This window comes from Xenopus tropicalis, chromosome 2 (genome assembly GCF_000004195.4).
Source record: "Xenopus tropicalis strain Nigerian chromosome 2, UCB_Xtro_10.0, whole genome shotgun sequence".
Classification (NCBI taxonomy): Eukaryota; Metazoa; Chordata; class Amphibia; order Anura; family Pipidae; genus Xenopus; species Xenopus tropicalis.
The window spans coordinates 68,948,736-68,963,694 of NC_030678.2; the positions used below are offsets into that span (position 1 = coordinate 68,948,736).

At 40.7% G+C, this 14,959-nt stretch overlaps 1 protein-coding gene across 4 annotated transcripts in view; it reads right to left on the minus strand.

The window, feature by feature from the left end:
* uhrf1bp1 (uhrf1 binding protein 1) overlaps window positions 1–14,959 on the minus strand; it is a 195,667-nt gene that overhangs the window by 59,741 nt on the left and 120,967 nt on the right. For all 4 annotated transcript variants that reach the window (XM_031896854.1, XM_031896853.1, XM_031896855.1 and 1 more), the window contains 4 exons: window positions 2,768–3,792; window positions 2,448–2,575; window positions 2,252–2,358; window positions 1,982–2,099 (listed from right to left, as the gene is read on the minus strand). In XM_031896854.1, coding sequence (XP_031752714.1) covers window positions 1,982–2,099; window positions 2,252–2,358; window positions 2,448–2,575; window positions 2,768–3,792 — 1,378 coding nt within the window. The remainder of the gene's footprint in view (window positions 1–1,981; window positions 2,100–2,251; window positions 2,359–2,447; window positions 2,576–2,767; window positions 3,793–14,959) is intronic.

Sequence of the window (14,959 nt, forward strand, 5' to 3'; positions counted from 1 at the left end):
AAACTGCTGCCAGTCTTACAGCTTTGAGACTACACTCCCCAAACTTAAATCATACAGTCATGGGACGGAGCTCTGAACAGCCAATAAGATTTTACCTATTGATTTGGTGGAAATCCAACCTGCTGCCATTCTCACAGTAATAATGCCAGGGTCCCCAAACTTTTCACAGTTGGTTAATAAGGGACTACAGTGGGTGGGGCCACCAACAGCCAATCAGATTTCACCTATTGAATTATATTGGTTTGATCACATTTCTTTCATTGTTTTCAGTGGGGAAATTTTAACTGCTGCCATTCTCACATGTTTAATGTCAGGGTCCCCAAACTTTGCACAGTTTGTCACTGGGTGACTATGTTCCAAGTTTAGAAAAGTGGGCGAGGCCAACAACAGCCAATCAGAATTCACCTATAGACCTTATATGTTTAAATTTAAACTGCTGTCAGGGTTCCCAAACTTTGAATAGTCAATCACTGGCTGACTACATATTCAGGTTTAGAACAAGTGGCTGGAGCCACCAACAGCCAATCCAGTTCCACCCATTAAATTTCATTGGTTTATATTTAAACTGATGTCATTATTTAAGCATTAATTCCAGGGTTGTTAAACTTAGTTGTTAGTCACTGGGTATTTGCATTTAAACTTAGAAAAAAAGTGGACAGAGCCACCAACCAGGGCTGTGGAGTCGGTAGATAAATTCTCCGACTCCGACTCCTCAGTTTCTGTACTTCCGACTCCAACATTACAGCTGAATTACAGCAGTTTTTCAAATGTTTTAAAGCTTCAGTCTTAAACTATTGACTATCCATTCCCTTCACGTATACAAGTAATTCTAGTCCTGCAAATTTTTTTTACTTAGGTATCAGTGAGAGTTAGGCTAGGTTCACAGTGGGCATTGTGTTCCCTGTAACAGAGGAAGACGACGCAGTGGAGCTGCCGCACCTTAACTGTGCGTTACGTCCCATTTAGTGAAGCATACAGTCAATGAAAAGCATGCTTCATGGTCACTCAACGTGTTCGTTTATGCACTGCGTGCATTGGGCTTTATTCTTATAGCAGAGAAGTAATTAATTATGACTGTTTGTGAATTGGGACATGTAAGTGTAAAATGCTGCCAGTCTCACAATTTTTATGCCTCAAACTTTGCAAAGTTGGTCACTGGGGTCTGCACAATTAACCTATTGACTTTTATTGGTTTAAATTTAAACTGCTACCGCTCTTTAACTATTAATCCTAGGGTCCTATGCAGAGTTAGTCATTGGGTAACTGCAGTTCCAGGTTAGAAAAAGGAGGTGGAGCCACCAACCGCCAATCAGATGTCACTCATTGACTTTCAGTAGGGAAATTTAAATTGCTGCCATTCAGACACTATTAAAACCAGGGTCCCCAAACTCTGCACAGTGGTTTTTACTATATAACTGTGGTTCAAGGTTAGAAAAAGTGAGTGGAGCCAACAGATTTCATTCAGTGACTTCATGTTTTTCAACCCAACATGAAGTTTGTTCTCAAACTTCCCTTTCTAGTTAATATGTTGCTTTTCTCCTTTACAGGATTTGTGCTCAAATTTCTAATGACAATTCCACTCTCTTAATGAAGGCTAATACTGCTGGAATAGCAAGGCAAAATATGATATTCATTTAATTGTTTTCCTCCATTACTTTTCTTCTTTTGTTTTGGATATACCCAACAATCCCTGTCACTCAACTCTGGTTCTACTCTTTTTCTTCCCCTTGTCTCTATACCATTTTTTAACTAACTAGTTCATTCCTCTTTTTAAAATTAAGTGGCAGCAGTAAATGCATTTTAGCCTATTCTAAAACAAGAGCCATTGCAGAGTTCCTTAGATTAGTCCTGAGTACAATATACCAAAAGCTGTTTCTACAGTGAAGCTTTGAACAAAGTGGTAAAACAATGTCCACTGCTCCGAATCATGCATTATTATTTTTATTTTACAAAAGCATGCTCTATCAGTTTGAAATCTTACCCTTATTATCCCCTGATTTTGGTCCACAACTGAGTTTCATTGCTTGGAGGGTGACAGAAACATCATCCTCTTGCACACGTGCAATACAGATAACATCAATAAGGGAGAGACTCATTATCTGGCAAAGGCAGTACAATACTTTATTAGTATAGAATATGTAAAGTATACTGTATACAAATATAATTATATGTCTTATCCTAAACATATATAACTTAGCTCAGTTTAATATTGCCACTTTGCCCTGATCATAAAGCCAATATTATCACTGACCTGCTGTGGTTCAGGTCCCTCTGTAATTTGTGATACATTCTCTTGATCTGTTAAGTCTTTTCCAGTACTGGCTACTTTTTCAGTCTGTTGTGAACCATATAAATATTCTAGTGAGGAAAAATAAATACAATTTTCAGCATGGTTATTCACCAATTTATGAGGCTTTAACAGATGTTTGTAAATTTTTTAGATTTACCTGTATCTAGTAAATGCAAGAAAGCATCACTAGCTTCACCATCAAGAGATACAGCATCAAATCCTTCTATTGAGAATCTATCAAGAGATTGTTGAGACTCTGTTCTTAAGAGAGGTGCATCTTTGTCTCTTGGAAACAAGAGAAGTGGGTTAATATATATATTACAAAAAGGATATAGATGGGTATTCTTTTTAATATGAAATGTGCAAAGTTTTTTAAAACACAAAAAGAAGAAAACAAAAACCTTAGAACAGTGAGTGTGGACTGTTTGAAAGGGTTAGGAAAGAATAGGAGTCTGAGTACAGTACAAACACACACACTTTTGTCTAGTGTCTTTCAGAAGGTGTTGCATCTTCTCCTTTCCCAAGTTCAGAGTCTCCCGTGTCCGACCAATTGTACTTAGCAAAGTACCCCGTACAAATTCCTTTCCCTGAAAAATGCCTTGGGTATGCTCTTTCCTCTGAACGGCTTCCCTAAATATTTGCTCTTCTTGTACTGTTTGACTGACTGAGTCCTTTGTGTGAATAACATTTTTTTCTTGGGTTAGCTTCAGTTGCTGAACTGCACTGTCCTCATGCCTTTCTTCACCTGCTTCCATTGCTCCTTGAGTATCTACTCCTCCCTCAACATAAACAGTGCTTAGCCTCATTTTCTCCAATCCAATTCCTATTCCCCCTTCTGTCGGTTCAGAACAAATCAGGCTGCTTTTTTCAGAGTCCACAGACTCAGAAGGGTTTGCCAAGGAAAAAGAAGAGGGAAGTAAAAGAGACACTTTGACCTCTGGTATCAGCAATCCTAAACAGACAGCCACATGAGCAGGTGCTGACTTTGCTAAACCCTGTTCTTTAAATGGAGGTACCATATTTTGCATTTGCTCCAGTAAATCCCGAAGCTGTTCTTGGGCACGGAGCAAAGTAAGGTATTGGTAGTGATTAAGTTTCAGCCTTGCCAGGCCTTCAACACTTAAAAGAACCTGAAGTTTTTGTTCAGGATGCAGCAAACATGCCCAGGCAGTAAAAGGAAGACAATCTGACATGACAATCTGCTGTTTAGACGTTGCCTCTTCAAAATACAATGATAAGCTTGGGCTGTACAAACTCCACAAGGAGTTGGATGGAGGAGTTGATGAAGGGAAAACATGTGCTAGGAATATAGGATGCAGGGGCCCCAGAGGGCAGTGAAAAGATGGTTCTGAAGCAAATAAACGGAAGCACTGCTGAAGATGGTTTAGAGTGGAACCAGGACCTTGACGGGTATTTGTGAGCGTAACTAAAGGAAGATGAGCACATATTGAGTGAGGTCGCTCTTTCACTTGGCACAGAGGGTTTACCACTGGAAAATTCAGCTGTTAAGAAAAAAAACAGTTTAAATATTTGCATAGTAGTTAAGGTTGAAAAAAAACACAAATTAATCAAATACAACCTTTTTGATTTAGAAGACACAAACAAAACTCCAAAAGGGGTAACTAGACCAGTCCCTGGATTAACTTTGCTAAGAATTATTTTTCCTTCAGCACAACGAATGTTTACTCTCCAATCCCTCTTTTTCTTTCCCTTTCTCTTCCTTTTCCTTCTATTCTTTCATTGTTATAAAACTAATAAAAATAACCTTAAAAAAAAAAAAAAAAAAAGAATTATTTTTCCTTGTGGCTCTCTAGAACCATTCAGCATGCAGAGTACTTTCTAGCATGTGCAATGTGGCAACAAATAACTTGTTACTATACTGTGCTTGCAAATTACATGGAGAGCTGGAATGGATCTCTAAAAAAATCCTTAAAGATGATGGCACCTGTGTTCAGAAGAAGTATGTTATTCAATGAAGACAATAACAAGACCAGAAAGGTAAATGATTATTTAATCTTTAAAAAATGTCTAGATAAGGACTTATCAGTGCTTTGTAAAGGAGACAATTACCCTTCTCCACCAGTGAATCTATGTCTCTTTTATATAAGACAATATACTGCTTTAATACAAGACAATGCCTTGTTAGTCTTTTTTGCGGCATTGCTTATTATACATGTATTTGTGTACTACTTCATCAAGCATTTGCATAGAAAATAGATGACCTGCATATTTTTGAATGCCAAATGCATAACTTTTATTTTTAACAACATCTAATTTCATTTGCCATTTACCCACCCAGATTGTAAGTCTGCTGAGATCCCCTTGCAAGCATAAAACATCCTGAATGGATTCAATTGTTTTACACAGTTTTGTGACAATGAAACACTGATATGTTCCTTTCACTGAACCCTCTCTAAATCACTAAAAACAGATTAAATATAGGAATACCAAATACAGAATCTTGCAGCACACCCTTTAGAACCCTAGTCCACTTAGAAGATGTACAACTAACTGTCTGTAGTAATAACTGTAAATCAAATCAACTGGACTTGCTGTATTTTTCTTGACGTTTCAATAGTCATCTGACTGCCTTTCTCGAAGAAAAAAAGAAATTTAGTTGGATAACTAAGATGTGTTGAAGAAAAATACAGCAAGTCCAGTTGATTTGACTTATTACTACAGATATACCATGACCTGGATAAATGAGATCCTTCACAGATGTACCACTAACTTCTACTTTTTGTACAAAATCTTTTTTCTATCAATGTGCAAACAAAATTTCTAGGACCTAAGTTTAGAAAGGAAATGTTTATGCTGGACACAAAGTAACACAAACTTTGGGATATCTTTTGTGACACTTTTAGATCCGTAATTTGGTCTACGAAAATAATTTAAACATTAAATAAACCCAATAGGATTTTTCACAGGCTGCAAAGTACTATTTTATTATTAATAAGAAATAATTTATCAAAATTGGAATTATCTACTTAAAATGGACTATACAGGAAATGACCTTCACTTTTTTTTTTTAGAGAAAACAAACCCACCCCTGACAGTCTGCCCTCATAATTTAAATCCTCCATACCCCCAGACCTTTATTACTTTTACATGTTCAAGTCTCTCAAAACATCTATCAAAACTTATTAGGATTGGGTCTATTAAAAAAGGAAGCCTTTATTAGCTGGTTCCACTGTTGTTCATACAGGGTACTCAGAATGCACATTTGAGCATACCATTTGTTCCTCAGGGTATAAACACAAACAATGATTTTATATAAATTAAAAGGACAGTTTTTGTACTGTGTTTTAGCTAAAAACCAAACATCTTAATCTTTCTATTGAGGAAAGTGATCTTAAGGTATTAAAGTCTTCTATCCTGAAATTTAGTGTTCTTGTTGACCAAGTATACTTTTGTTTATTCAAAACATAAATTTAATGCTACCATACAATACTAATACGAGAATACTGTTATTTCTCAGATGTTTTATCACTTGCACATTTTTTTCAAACAGGCATTTAAGTACAACAAGAAAAAGAAGAGAAAAGAAAAACATATAAGAGGGAAAGAGATAGAGGGAAGAGAAGAGAGGGAAGAGCTTGTGGGAGAAGATGACTAACAGTGTTCCTTCTGTTGCAGTCAGGTTTCCCAAATTTTCTCAAATTTTTCTGTGCACCACCTAGTGATATATACCAGCTTTTGTTTGGGAAGGGTTTCATTGATCCAAAAAGCCAGAAAGGGGGATTGTTTTTCATAATTTCTCATATTGAGATTGCCAGTAACACCCAACAAGCACAGGCTTAGTGACAATATGTTGGGCAATGCAATAGTATGTTCAAGTATGTCAGTATTACACGCCAGAAGGTGTGTATGACTGGACACTACCAAAAAACATGGAAGGAGGAGCCGATATCATTGCGGTATTTAGGACATTAATCAAAGGCCCCCAGATTGCAGATTAATCAAAATGGCATATAGATATATATCTATCTATCTATCAAAGTGCCTTAAATAAATCTAGTCTACGAAAGTATAGCTCTAAAGTTGTATTGGTTATGGAGGGTGGGCGATGGGGAAATTGGGGCCTAAAAGCGTGCCTTAATTGAAGATACTGGAATCTCTAGGGGCAACTGTTCAAGGGTGTTGAATTGCTTACACTTCCTATTTAAGGTAAAGTAGGAAAGCTTCCACAACTGTTTTCATTGGGATGGCTGTAGTGTAGTGGTGGGATATTCCTCTATAAGGGAGTTTAGGCAGTGCTTCTAGGGAACTAATTACTGCTGCCTCCAGGACTGTAGCCTAATTGTACAGCCTGTAAGAGAAGATAACTAACACTGTTCCTACTGTTGCAGCCAGGTTTCCCAAAGGTGTTGAATTCCTTACACTCCCCATTTAAGGTAATGTTAGCAAACGTTTTTTACTCTCGCCAATGCCCACATGCTAATCTTGGGAACCAGTGCAAAGTGAGGCAAAAATGTATCACAACAGATCGGGGTTCATTTTGACCATTCTGGACGCTCACCATGGGCCATTTTAAGAGTTTTCTGGAAAGCTTCCACAACTGTTCTCATTGGGGTGGTTGTAGTGTAGTGGTGGGATATTCCTCTATAAGGGAGTTTAGCCAGTGCTTCCAGGGAATTAATTACTGCTGCCTCCAGGACTGTAGCCTAATTGTCCAGCTTGTATAAAGGTCTCAATTACTGATTGTAACCTTGTGGCTATAATTAGCAAATATTTTCATATCACAGTTCAATAGAGATATAGGGCAGTAAGACTCAAACCAATGGGGAGGCCTAACCTCTTTAGGTATAAGGACTATGTGAGCCTCATAGAAGGAGGGTGATAATGGCACCCAATCTGAAGCCATGTTAAAAAATTTCTTAAATTTGGGGCAATCAGTTCTGCATATAGTTTATACCAATCAGATGGAATTCCATCTGGGCCCAGTGCCTCCCCTGGTGACAGCACAGCGATGGCTGCAGCAACTTCTTCTATAGTGATGTCTTGTTCCAACATCTGGGCTGTCTCATGGGAAAGGCAGGGGACCTCAAAACCATTCAAGAAGCAAGGCTAAACCACGACTTGAAAGTCTAAGCCATGGGATACACTATAGAGATTACTTTAGTATTGTCCAAAACATTCTACAAGTCTATCAGATGTTAAAAGCTGGTCCCCTTTCTTAATTTCTCGAATTATGAAAGGAGGGGTTTTCTCCCCTGACCAGCAGTGCAAGGAGTTTGCCATTTTTTATCCCCTTTATCATACCACCTGGCTGCCCTGTAGAGCTCATTTTGATAAGCTTTCTGGATGTGGAGAAGGTCCACATACCACTGAGCTTCAGCTAGTTTGGCCTACTTTCTGATGGGACCTTTGAAAACAACCTGCTCAGCCTGTGATAAGGTCTGTTCAACTGCACCTAGCTTCCTATATATATTAAAGATATTGGCCCCTCTGAGATAGGCCTTGCTGACGTCTCAGACTACATATGGTTCTGCTGACTCTGTGTTAGTTTCCCAAAATTGCGATACTTGCACATTTTTAATTTCTTCTGGGTTGTTACAGATCCAGCATTAGAATATTAATAATTATGAGAGAATATGTATACTTGAGTTATTGAAATAAATAATTTTCTCTTCTTGAATCAGAGCACCTGCTCATAAAAGAAAAGCAGAATGCAGAAGGAGCAAGCATAAATGATTATATCACAATAGAACTCAATCCGCTCATTTGTAACCATGACTTGCTGCTTAGTATAGATATGAAGGACAGAAATGAAGTGTCACATAGACTAGGATAAGACCAGGAACTGGAACAAAAGCCCAGGGAGGTGCAAATGATGTAGCACATTGTACACCATTGCAAGACAACCAAATATACAAAGAGTTAAGGGGAAGGGAGGAAGAGCAGGGGTGTAATAACTATTTTAAACACAGAAGGGAAAGAAAATCATTTATGTCTGCTGAGGAAGTGAAACAGGTTTCACAAAATGTGAATAAGAGGGACTGTGATTGATAAATGAGCTATATATATATATATAGCTCATTTATCAATCTTGGCGCCACCCTGTGTCTTTAAATGCACTATATGCGCGGCTGCGAGCACAAGTGCGCATGTGCAAACATTTAAAGTCCAATACAGAGCAGTGGGGAGAGGTCCCCATTGCTCTGTATGGGAGCCAAATGTAAAAATTATTTTGCGGCGGGGCGGCATGCCGCCCTAGGCCCGGGCCTTTGTGGCCTCGCCACAAATCCGAGCCTGAGTCCCGTGAGTGCTGGCCTTTACTGCACTTTTATCTGTACTATTTTGCATGAGCACCCGGGCAGTTGCAACTTTGTATGTGGTGTGCCTCCTGTGCTGGAACTCTATATTATATATAGTCCAGATAAAGGCAGCACACCATTCAATAGGAGTTGCGACCTGGGTGCCAGTGCAAAACAGTAAAATACAAATGCAACAAGTGACGGCACTCAAAGGATTTACTCAATAGCAGAAAAAATAGCAGAAAGGGTAATATCTTACAAGATTTTTTTATTGATCCGACGTTTCAGTTCCTTCCTGGAACTTTCAGCAGAGACCGACATACAGTGAACACAAACGCTTAAATGTGCAGGTTGGCTAGGCAAGCACAGTATAGTGAATAGTGCATAAACAAATCAAAAGGAAACGGTAAAAAACTAAAAGAACAAAACAAACAATGGGGAATAAAATCTAGCACGCAAAGCTGTTGGAAAACACACAGAAGTCATAAGAGGAGCATAAGGTTTACGGAGTCCCATAACAGCACAGCGTTAGTGCAACAGTAGCAATGCATGGCAGAAAAAGAAACAAATCAAGCGATACATATGTCAAGAGACACAATGTTACAACTAAAGTTAAATGCAAATTAAATGCAAATTCCCCCTTGTTTGTTTTGTTCTTTTAGTTTTTTACTGTTTCCTTTTGATTTGTTTATGCACTATTGACTATACTGTGGTTGCCTAGCAATGTTTGTTGGCACCAACCTGCACATTTAAGCGTTTGTGTTCACTGTATGTCGGTCTCCCTGATGAAAGTTCTAGGAAGGAACTGAAACGTCGGATCAATAAGAAACCTTGTAAGATATTACCCTTTCTGCTATTTTTTCTGCTATTGTGTAAATCCTGTGAGTGCCGTCACTTGTTGCATTTGTATTTTACTGTTTTGCACTGGCACCCAGGTCGCAACTCCTATTGCATGGTGTGCTGTCTTTATCTGAACTTTGTATCAAGCATGGAACCTATGGTCCCATTCTTTTGGTGTGCACCCACTCTAACATGAATCCTTTTTTGCTTGCCCGTTGCAAGGGATGCATATACCCGTTTTTATGCTTATATATATTAACTCTTCATTCAAGAAGGTTTTTACATGACCAATACAACACCACAAGCAACTGGCAGACTCCCTCATAGCAGTTCATCAATACAACTTCGGTGTACTTCAGCAGTTTGAATCAAGGACTCTCTAACAGGTTATGGAAGCTGGCAACACACAACCCACATTTGAAGTTGACACAAATAGAGATTTCACCTTTACCACCGCGGATGTAGATAGGATACTCTTCACTGAGACTCCTTTGGACTTGGAAGTGAGTAAACCAAAGACTGATATCTACCATGATATTTTACACTTGAAAAAGAGAGAACTCGATCTACAGTTGCACGGGTTTTTTTTTCCAACCAACACCGACAAAGACTTATCCCTAGGGTTTTCGCATTAATAATATAACCACAATTGGCCAGAATAATCCAGACTTTTGCAACAAATGGTGTGCAATATTAAACTATTGTTCATTTGACTTATTGTTATTAGTTATTGAACAGGTGGGGAGGGAGCTGGTTACGGTCAGGGAGGACATCAGGAATCTAGAAGAACAATACCTAGACTCCCTTAAAACTGACAACAGTACAGATTGGGTTAACAAGCTACAGACTAGTATCAACAAATATAGACAGGACCTAACAAGATTCAAACAAACTAAACTACAGAAGGTTGCGGATGACTATAAGAATAAAAGGGTGTACGGGTGGCTTCTGGGACTCAGATCTGACACCTCTGAGAAGGAAACAGGTACCAAAATCCCTCCTCAAAGTAGACAGCTCAGATCAGTCAACAGATTCAGATGTGGGCACAGATACGACTAATGACAGGCCTTTTTTTAGGGGTGACTACACGGACAAAAAAAGACAGAGGAGGAGACGGTACACCAGACGGGGGGGACGCAAACCCAAGGGGGAAACCACCGAGGGGGAAGAAAACAGTGTTCAATCTTAGTCAACACATTTTGACTCCTGGTGAATGGTCCTTACTCTCTAAGGGCCTTACTTTCATACCTAATCAAAAACCAGATACTTTTGACATGTTGGTCGACATTCACAGGTTCCAACATAAGCTTAGACTAAAGGAACACTTTAGAAACACTGCCCAGGGCCCCCGTTCGCAGTTTAAAACACGCAGTACATTTGAGCCCCCGAACACACCGGCCACTATTAAATCCTTTGGCAAGGTACTTAGCCTAGAAGCCAAGTCAGCCTCAGGCATGACTAAGACACATTCGAACCTGTCCCCTACTAAACGACAGGCGATCAGATCACTGAAAGATGACAATAACTTGGTTATCCGTCCAGCAGATAAAGGTAAGGACATTGTATTGCTTGATTACTCCTATTATAAAGAGGAGATTCTGGGACAGTTGGCAGATACCCACACGTATAGACTCCTGCCAGGTGACCCTACCAATAAATTTAAGAGGGAACTTGACACACTATTGTTGGTCGCACTTAATGGAGGGTGGATAAACAAGGACACATATCAGTACATGATTAGTGACTTTCCACGTACACCGATCATTTATACACTGCCCAAAATACATAAGTCACTCTCTGCACCACCAGGAAGGCCTATCATCTCTGGTACATTCTCTACTTGGAATAATTCTCAGTGGGGTCCCTCAGGGTTCTGTACTGGGTCCAATTTTGTTTAACTTGTTCTTAAATTACTTGGGGGAGGGTATTATAAGTAATGTATCAGTGTTTGCAGATGACACAAAACTCTGCAGACCAGTCAATTCTATCCCGGATGTGGCATTCTTGCAGCAGGATCTTGACCAACTGGCAATCTGGGCGGCTAAGTGGCAGATGAGATTTAATGTGGATAAATGTAAAGTCATGCACCTGGGATGTAAAAATATGCAAGCCACTTATACCCTTAAAGGAGAAGGCTAATAAAGAGTTAATCCCAAGCTGCAGGCATACCTTCAGTTGTCTCAATAGTGCCCTTAAGTCTCCCCATACTTCACCCGTTCAGAAGATCAGAAGCCACACAGAGAAAAAAACCGCTGAGCTGAGTAGAGAAGATTCCCATAATGCATCGCTCCTCCAAGACTTAGAGACTTGTTACTGCAGGCGAAGCATGTGCAGAGGGCAGAAGCACCCGGTTGCCATGGCGACGCAGTGTCGCTGAACTCTGTGACAAGCAGGAGGGGAAAGCAGGGGGGGGCAGGTGCTGCGAGCGGCGAGGGTTTGTGGCAGGAGCGGGGGGGTTTGTGGAGCCGCAGAATCTTTGTGACAGGAGCGGGGAGCTGGCTTGTGCTTTTTCAGCCCATACAGACACGCTGGACAAGATGGCGGCGCCGTTCACTGAAACAAGCATGTAAGTTCTAGTATGTGTATCTCTGTAAATCTTTCATTAGGCAAGCCAGGAATATAGCGTTTTTACACAGCAATAGTAGTACTATTTAATAGTGTGCTTAATAGATTTTGCCTTTCCTTCTCCATTAATGGGACTGCACTAGGCAAATCCATAATGGAGAAGGACCTTGGGAGTCCTTGTAGATAATAAACTTGGCTTGTAGCAAGCAATGCCAGGCAGCAGCTGCAAGGGCAAACAAGGTTTTGAGCTGTATTAAAAGGGGTATAGATTCACAGGAGGAGGGGGTTATTCTTCCCCTTTACACAGCGCTGGTAAGGCCCCATCTAGAATATGCTGTTCAGTTCTGGTCTCCAGTGCTCAAATGGGACATGATTGAGTTAGAGAGGGTCCAGAGAAGGGCAACTAAGTTGGTAAGGGCATGGAAAGTCTCAGTTATAAAGAAAGACTGGCCAAGTTGGGTCTACACTGGGTTTACACTGGAGAAGAGGCGCTTAAGAGGTGACATGATAACTATGTATAAATATATAAGGGGATCATATAATAACCTTTCTAATGTTTTATTTACCAGTAGGTCCTTCCAACGGACACGAGGGCACCCACTCCGTTTAGAAGAAGGGAGGTTCCGTTTAAATATTCGGAAAGGATTTTTTACTGTGAGAGCTGTGAAGTTGTGGAATTCCCTCCCTGAATCAGTCGTGCTGGCTGATACATTATATAACTTTAAGAAGGGGCTGGATGGATTCTTAGCAAGTGAGGGAATACAGGGTTATGGGAGATAGCTCTTAGTACAAGTTGATCCAGGGACTGGTCCGATTGCCATCTTGGAGTCAGGAAGGAATTTTTTCCCCTCTGCGGCAAATTAGAGAGGCTTCAGATGGGTTTTTTGCCTTCCTCTGGATCATCTAGAAGTTAGGCAGGTTATATATAGGCATTACGGTTGAACGTGATGGACGTATGTCTTTTTTCAACCCAACTTACTATGTTACCCCTCGATATGGGCATTAGGGCACCCGACAAACACTTACAAATACATCCCCACAAGCACCAACTGAATTCCTGATACAACTACTGGAACTTACTCTCACTAGGAATTTCTTTTGCTTTGAAAATTCCTTTTACCTGCAGTTAGCCGGTACGGCCATGGGTAGTGCCCACGCTCCCTCATATGCTAATCTATTTATGCTGAGCTTTGAGACTGAACACATCTCACCCCTACTAGGAGATTTTGATATACTTCCGCTATAACGATGATTTGTTCATGATCTGGACAAAAGGGGTGGAGGGCTTACTCTCCTTTCACCAACACCTTAATGACCTTGACAGCCCAATTAAACTGACTTTGAATTACCATAACGACAATATAGACTTTTTGGATCATAACATCTTCAGGGACCAATCACGGCTGGGGACTAGACTATTTCGTAAGACGACCGACCGCAACTCTATCCTCTATGCTTCCAGCAATCACCCTCCTGCTACCATTATGGGTATCCCTTATTCCCAATTCTTAAGGACCATTAGGAATAATGCATTCCCAACCTTGCCATTCACCAGCTCAGGGACATGTATACTAGGTTCCAACAACGGGGCTATTCTGATACTTTACTGAAACAACAATTACAAAGGGCCCTTCAATAAACCCAGGATGACCTTCTACAGAGAACCAAAGCAATTGAGAAGGAACCAAAACTGATTTTTACTACTACCTACAATCCAGCATCATCAGTATTGACTAAAAGTATAAACAAACATTGGCCAATGATCTGCCAGGATGAATCTTTATCTCTACATCTCTCCAAAAAAACCCTGATGGGTTACAGAAGGGGTAACAGCCTCCAGGACCTTTTGGTAAGGACAGACTTTAAGAACCATAATAAGGACCCCTCTGACTGGCTTACCACAGAAAGGAAACTGGGATGCTACAGATGTCCAGACTGTGTGACATGTCATTGTCTACTATCGGGTCCAGATTTCCCTCACCCCCATACGGGCAAAAGGATCAAAATTAGACACCGGTTGTCCTTTACTTCGAGCTACGTCATATACATCATTACCTGTCCATGCAGACTATATTATGTTGGTAAGACTGTGAATATGTTGAGAGAATCGGAAATCACTGGTCTGCGATTAGTAAAGCCCTGAAAGAGGGCAAGTCCATTCAACCAGTGGCCAGACATTTTGTGCAAAAACGTCACCTGCTGCCTACTTTCAAATGTATGGCTATCGACCAACAACCACCCTTGATGCTGGGAGGGAACAGAGACTTGGCTCTACTCCGCAGGAAATCCAGATGGATTCATACATTGGACTGCGTGGCCCCCAGGGGCTTGAATGAGACATTGTCACTGGCCTGCTTCTACCTATGTACTTCTGCAGCTGCATTTTTGAATTGAACTTGCTATTTTTGCATTTAACTTTAGTTGTAACATTGTGTCTCTTGACATATGTATCGCTTAATTTGTTTCTTTTTCTGCCATGCATTGCTACTGTTGCACTAACGCTGTTATGGGACTCCTAAACCTTATGCTCCTCTACCAGCCCGATCAGAGACCCCCTGGGTGTGCGGTGCTTTTGAATAAAGTGTAGCAGGCGTACCCTGATGTGTGTCATTTCTTTGACACAGTTGGTACACTTATGGGTGCCCGTTCTGGGCAGGTATCAAGTACCCCGCGTGGGGTGTTCCCTAAAAATTTGCCACTTTTAACCCCACTGGCCGCTGCATTCTCCCCCCTTGGAGCATGTTCTCCTTGCTGGCCGTTTTCACTATTATTGGGGGACCCTGGTCTAAGTATAACTGGTCCAAGATCTCCCCACGGGCGCCTCCTACTCAGGGTTACCACCACGATCCTGAGCGGTGACTAGGAAACATATGTGCACAGCGGCTATATAGAGCGGCTAATATGGGAGATTGTGACAGCCGCGCGCCGCCTTGGGTTGCTAAGCAACATGGCTATACGAGCGTGCAACTTCCTAGCTTGAGAGCAGACTAGTGGGGCTATGATTTGC